Raw genomic sequence first — 6819 nt, 5'->3', positions numbered from 1 at the left:
TATATCTAAACTCACTCACTCACTCATACAGGATGTAAAACATGATACCAGGGTAAGTCAGGCCATCTTTTTGTAAATATAACAATTTTAGTTTTACATAGATTAGCGGGTAAATTCCGTGGTTTGATACACCTTTCTAAATATTCGTCTTGATTGCAAGTCCAACTCCAGATTCTGATAACAGAATCTGGACAGAATCTGGACACATTTGGATGTCATGCCTACCTTGTGCATTAATATCGTACTTCGTTGACAAACAGCGAAAACAGAGTTGGATTCACATCCCTGGCTTAATCCACTGGGACAGGCGAAAACAATCCGTCTTATCATCACCATGACGTTCACAATATTTGATATTAGTACACACTGCTTTTAAAATCGAATACATACTAACTTTCAGGAGAGCATTACTTCAGGAGTACCACCATTTAGAACGATTGACAGAATCAGATATGCTGTATTGTAATCTAAAAAAAAAGACAGCTCCCCTAAAAAAATAAACCAACAAAAAAAAAACAAAAAAACAACAAAACAAAAAAACAACAACAAAAAACCAACAAAAAACCCCAACAAAACAACAAATAATTTAAACGGAACAAATACCAACACAAACCTACATATTTATTTACGCTTATGCACTAGTGCGGTTTTTTCAAAAATAGAAGTGTTCAAACACTTATTCGAAATAGGCTAAATGACGAGCTGTTCGCCTTGAAGCATTCCAAAATGGTCAAGACCAGCCGACACAATAACGATTCTGGGTGAGTTAGTAAATTAATATTTCAGACATACCATGAGGTAAAGAAGCAAATATCATCAATAAGTTTATAAATTAGTAGAAATGCTATGGTATCATAGAGAGGGATATACTACCAGGTAATTGTAGAACAAAGCAAGAATGAAAATGGGCAAGGACGCTTCTGATTCATTATCTGTCATGAATGAGTAAGTGTAATAGTTTAAATTCGAATTCGAAATATTTGGTGTTGCATTATCTTGCAAAGGACAATGATAAAAAATGTAGGTATTCATCAAAAGAGCTCATTTTGTCTAAGAGGCTTCCTTGCGTTGTCCATAGGTCCAAAAATGTGGAAAGAAGGTCTGCAATCGAACATCTAGATGTGTAGAGGATGGATGTCAAGAGATTTGTGTACAAGGTGAGCGTCCTAGACGTAAAATACGTATTCTTTCTACTTCTTTTTCATCAACCCTGAGCTTTGACTTTTTTAATTCTAATCGTGATGTTCTGGTATTTTACTGTCTTTCGTCGTTTGTTTTTACAAGTATACATATATTCATTGTGTCATGTCAAGAACGTTCTCGTCACGATATGGCTGCAACATTGCCGATGTGACGTTAAACATTATGTCACTCACTCATCACCCCTGAGTGCAGGATACCGACCTTGAACATTAAATTACGTTATTTGAGATAAGTCAGTCTCCTTGCAGCTTTGGACAGCACTTTACACTTACACTTTACACAATAATGGGAATGTTTGAAGTGACCCATTTGTAAACTCAAAACTCTATTTAAGGGTAAAAGTTAAAACCTCGAATGATGGGTCAAAGAAGAGGATGCCATTGCACTAGTCATGGCGTTTCTTGCCACGACATTAGTCATTGTCCATCGTAAGATCACCAGAAAGACACTTGCGTATTTCTTACCGGACACCCTGTTTGAAATATACTACCCCAAAGAAACTGTAGTGTAAATGTAGTGTAAATGTAAAGAAACTGTAGTGTAAAACTCACTAGTGTAAATGTAGCCAGTAACCTCTGTCGACTGATTGAAGGTACTGGTTACACATGAACTGATGTATTGTAAAACAAATTCTTAAAGTTAATACAATTTTCTGACCTGAATTCAATAAATGATGAAATTAAGAAACCTTTACACGCAAAAAAACAAAACAAAAAACAAAAAAACCCATTTGTACACATGCACGATATATGTTTGCACATGTTTCTAAACATACTAAATTCCCGGCCTGTCATGGGTTGTTACACATTCCTCCATCGTCAGATGAGATATCAGATCCTCTACCCACGGAGTAGTGAGAGCGTGAGTTATTATTCAGTTATATAGATATTTCAGAAATATCAGATATTTCAGATATATCGTGACGAGAACTATCTTTTTAATATCAATATGAAATTCAATAAAGTTTGAACATAAAACAGGGGTTCAAATGGAATGAAATCTTACTTGTCCGTGGACTACTATACTCTTAAAAACTAGGGGATCTTCATTGTTTGTTTTTTTTGTTTTTTTTATTTCCGATTACGATCATTTAAACGATTTATAGAAGAAAATCAATGTTGATATGATATTATTGAATGTCTTGAGAGTGCACCACCATTTGCACTTCCTTACAACCATAGTTATTTGGAATGTGGTCGCGTTTGAAAGATGATGGGTGTATGACATGTAATTTGCATGTACATGGTTTTCATTTTAAAACAAACTGGAAACAAACACTAAAAAATGTGTGATGCAAGATGTGTGTCAAAATTAATGTTTTAAGTGATTTCTCGACCTTGAAAAAGCGTCTAAAACAATAATTAGACCCCATGCACGTGTGTGGGGCTACTGCGTTGTGCACGTGCTTATCATTCATTGTGTTTAGGGGTAGTAATAGAGGGAAATGGTGGCGCGTTCTTAAGATGTCTGTCCTTGAAACGTTTGTTAACGTTTTACACTTCCTATCCAAATCTAAAGTTCAGGTTCCCCAACTTTTTTGAAGAGTATAGATAATTTCCACTTATGATTTCAAACTGCAAATCAACTTGAATTTCATTATATATATCTGCTCATAATATAGCTATGACATTTCGCAATAATAGCAACTTATAACTGTCGTTCTTTGAAATTTATCACTCTTCGATAACTAGTTCAGTAAACATTACGTTCAAACACTGTGTCATAAAATCCGGGCAAGTGGAAAATTAGTCAAGACAAGTTACTTTCTTGAAGTCACTTAGCCTGTGGCAAATCGACAACAACCAACCGTGGGTAGATCACCAGACCATCACTATGAGCACTTACAGTAACTTTGCGACCTACATGGACCATAGCTAGATTTACCATCCATTCAGCCATGGGTGACAGACGACAAATGTAGTGACAATTTTAAGGCGAACATAATCTTCGATTAAAAATAAAGTAACAAGTTTAAATTTACTTTACATGTGTTGGGACTTCTCGGGAGGACTATATATTTGCAACAGCTCAATCCCCTGTGAGACTCATTACCCACAGAAGTAAAGCACTCCTGAACTGATTGAACTGATCTAACGTATGGTTGCCGTGATGTTCTTGTGACAAGTGCTGGTGGGGAACAGGTGTTGGGGAAAAGGTTCATGAACAAATGTGTGCTCTGAAATTTACCCCTCAGCTCCAGAGATCTCCTACAACCTCAGCCACACACGCTAAAGTCGTTTAATTTACAGCTGTAAATTTTGTGTTGTATTTGTATGAATTTTGATAACCATAACATACAAAGTATGTTGTCATCTGCCAGGATAGTTATAGACATTTTAAAACCAGAAACCAAGAACAACTAAATTTGGAAATGAAACTGTCCTCGTCAGTGGGTGGAATGGGTCCAATCATTATGAGCATCATGTTAGTTTTGAGCAAAAGTAGATTCTCACCCATGGGCGATGTATTTCAGTAACGTTCCAACTAGCTACACTTCAGATAGCTTCCACACTTTCATCGTTCCAGAATTAAGTAGTCACTGTGACTGAAGTGTTCCGGATTTTTAATCATCAAATAATGACCTACTATTTGACATTTTCAAAATGTTTTTCAAGATGTTTACAGTAAAACCCTCTATTCCAGCACTATCATTCTGTGAACTCCACAGAGCTTCTGAATCCGGGGACCTCTCAGAGGTGAAAGTTATTCTGGCTAAAGGATCCGCAGACGTTAACTGTAAAAAGTGGATTGGAAGGACTCCAGTAATGGTGGCTGCTGAGAAGGGACATAGAACCGTGGTTGGGTTGCTTGTCAGTAATGGAGCCAACATGTCAGTCGTAGATAAATACGGTCTTAACATCCTCCACTCGGCCTGTCAAGGAGGAGACGTAGAGATGGTGAACTATGTCCTCTCAAATGAAAAGGTAGACGTTAACGGAAAAGTGGAGTGCGGTGGAACACCAGTTATGCTGGCTGCAAGAACAGGCCACTTGAAAGTAGTCCAAATGCTTGTGAGTAAAGATGCTGATTTGTCACTGGTCAACAAAAGGGGTGAGAACATTCTTCACGCTTCCTGTAGGGGAGGAGATGTGGAGGTGGTGAAGTACATCATCTCACAAAATATAATCAACATCAACAGTGAGGATTTGTCTAGGAGAACACCGGTGATGGTAGCAGAAACTAGAGGACATAAGCACCTGGTAGAGCTCCTCCTGGCTGAAGGAGCCGATATGTCACTGGTCAATAAAAGAAGAAACAAAAGTAAGAAAATCCTTCTCGCTGCCTGTCGGAAAGGAAACGTGGAGGCGGTAAGGCATGTTCTCGAACAGGACAATGCAGACATCAACAGTAGGGGCGTTTTGAGGATGACTCCTGCAATTACAGCAGCAAAGAAGGGACGTAAAGATGTAGTAGAGTTCCTGATGAGGAAAGGAGCTAACATGTCACTGGTCGATCAAAGAGGCTGGAATATCCTTCACGCTGCCTGTTGGGGAGGAGATGTGGAGACAGTGAAGTATGTCCTTTCACAAAAAATAAACATCAACAGTCTAGATTTACTGAGGAGGACACCTGTGATACTTGCATCACGAAAGGGACGTAAGGAAGTGGTACATCTCCTCCTGAGTGAAGGAGCTGACGTATCATTGGTCACTAAAAGAGGTGACAACTTTTTTCACGCTGCCTGTCTGGGAGGATATGTGGAGATGGTGAAATATGTCCTCACACTAGACGATGTGGACATCAACAGTAGAGGATGCAATGAGAAGACACCTGTGATGATGGCAGCAGAGAATGGGCATAAGGATGTAGTTGAGGTACTGGTGAATGAAGGAGCTAACAAGTCCTTGGTCGATACGAATGGTAACAACATCCTTCACGCTGCCTGTCGGGGAGGAAACATGAAACTGGTGAAGTATGTCGTCTCACAGGGTGCAGTGGACATTAATGCCAGGAACACACTAGGAGACACAGCTGCAGATATTGCAAAAAAGCACAGACTGTTTGACATTCTTCATCTGCTTTAATGTTACGCTATCATTCTTCTACAGGCTTGTACAAATATTGTCATGGATTTAGCCTCCTAGGTGATACAGCTGCAACTTTTACGAACACTTCACTGTTAAATTCACATTTGAACAGATTCGTGTATGATGAATACAATCCGGCTTAAGCTGTTTCACTTTGCAAGTTCTACCACAATTTCTAACAAAATCCTACTCTTTCATACATGCATGCCTGCCTACCTAACTATAACGCTTTAGTGGAAGGAAATGAAACAGCTGTGACATTTGGAACATAGGTGAAGAACAGCCCTGCTTCAGTGACAGCAAGTAAATGACACACTGACACTACTTCAGCAAATGCTCTTCGCCCATGGCCATGGGCGCGATTTTATAAATCGCTCTAAATAAACCGAATTCAGTCAAAATGTGTTGAATTTTTTGTCATGATTCTTATGAATATTCCCACAATAATTCACAACCCAAGTTCTAACCCAAAGGGAGACCACCGGCTATAGCAATGTGGCCGGGCCCCGGAACCCTTGACACGTGAACTATCCATCGGTGACACTGGTGGACGATGTGCTATCCTATCTTGGAATGATAGTGGATTGATGAAGAAACTTTCCGATGAGGATTTTTGGACTATCTGAAAACATTTGACAATTTATGCTTAGTGGAAACATTTATTTCTGATTGGTCTAAGTACAACTGGTTAGACGGCAATGCCATGTTTTACTCTCATGCTATTAATAATTCAGCTTCTGGAGGGGTGTGTCTCCGTGTTCGGCAGGGAATAGCTAACTACTGTAAGAGGATTCAAACTGACATGGATAATTTTGTATGTATCAAAGTTAGAAAACAATATTTTCAAACAGATGATGGTATTATAATGGTGTGTATATACGTACCTCGTATAGGCTCATCGTAGTACAATGCAGTGTCCAAAGTACCATATTAATGTTTTGAAGCAATTCGTATGTAATAATTTCACCAGTATTAGCCGCAGTAAAGTAATTATTTGTCGTGATTTGAACGCCCGGACAGGATATGGAATTAACCCAGCGAAAGAGGACCCGGATGATGCTATCCACACTGACTATGTAGACATAGATAAGGTGCCTATAGAAAGCAGGTCGTCGCAAGATCATGTTGTCAACTGGTTTGGGAATATTTTTCTGCACCTTTGTTATGCGTACAAGTTGTTCATACTCAACGGAAGTGTGGTCGGTGATATGAATGGCGAATTTACGTACGTTGGAGAAAATGGTCCCAGCGTTGTTGAATACATTATAACGTCTCCTGACGTTTTTGGCTTTATTGACTCTTTCATTGTTGGAGATCGCAGACACGGATCACTGTCCACTAGGACTGACGTGTACCTACCCAACAGAGGCAAGAGTGTACACTGATGTCGTCACACTTGATGATGCTACTTGTTCTGACGTCATAGTCTGGGACACCTCGAAAGAAGCCACATATATAGCCTACTTCAAACAAGCATTCAACATGTACAAGGATAGCCTATACAATACCCTTGAGTTGAATATCAATGAAGGAATTAAGTCATCTGTGCATATATTGGTAGAAGCATGGGTTTGTATGAAAAGACACA

At 39.0% G+C, this 6819-nt stretch overlaps 1 protein-coding gene across 1 annotated transcript; it reads left to right on the top strand.

Moving 5' to 3' along the window:
• Window positions 1-3818: 3818 nt before the first annotated feature.
• On the top strand, window positions 3819-5228 carry LOC137259571 (putative ankyrin repeat protein RF_0381). The gene has a single exon (XM_067797197.1). It carries the CDS (start codon window positions 3819-3821, stop codon window positions 5226-5228), a length of 1410 nt encoding a protein of 469 aa, XP_067653298.1.
• Window positions 5229-6819: the final 1591 nt, after the last annotated feature.

Source organism: Haliotis asinina, chromosome 13, assembly GCF_037392515.1.
Source record: "Haliotis asinina isolate JCU_RB_2024 chromosome 13, JCU_Hal_asi_v2, whole genome shotgun sequence".
Lineage (NCBI taxonomy): Eukaryota > Metazoa > Mollusca > Gastropoda > Lepetellida > Haliotidae > Haliotis > Haliotis asinina.
The sequence above is the reverse complement of the archived record's forward strand: the minus strand, read 5'-3'. Positions and strand labels throughout refer to the sequence as shown.

Bases quoted from the DNA above. Each gene is read 5' to 3' on its own strand.
- LOC137259571 (XM_067797197.1), top strand. From the start codon at position 3,819: ATGTTTACAGTAAAACCCTCTATTCCAGCACTATCATTCTGTGAACTC.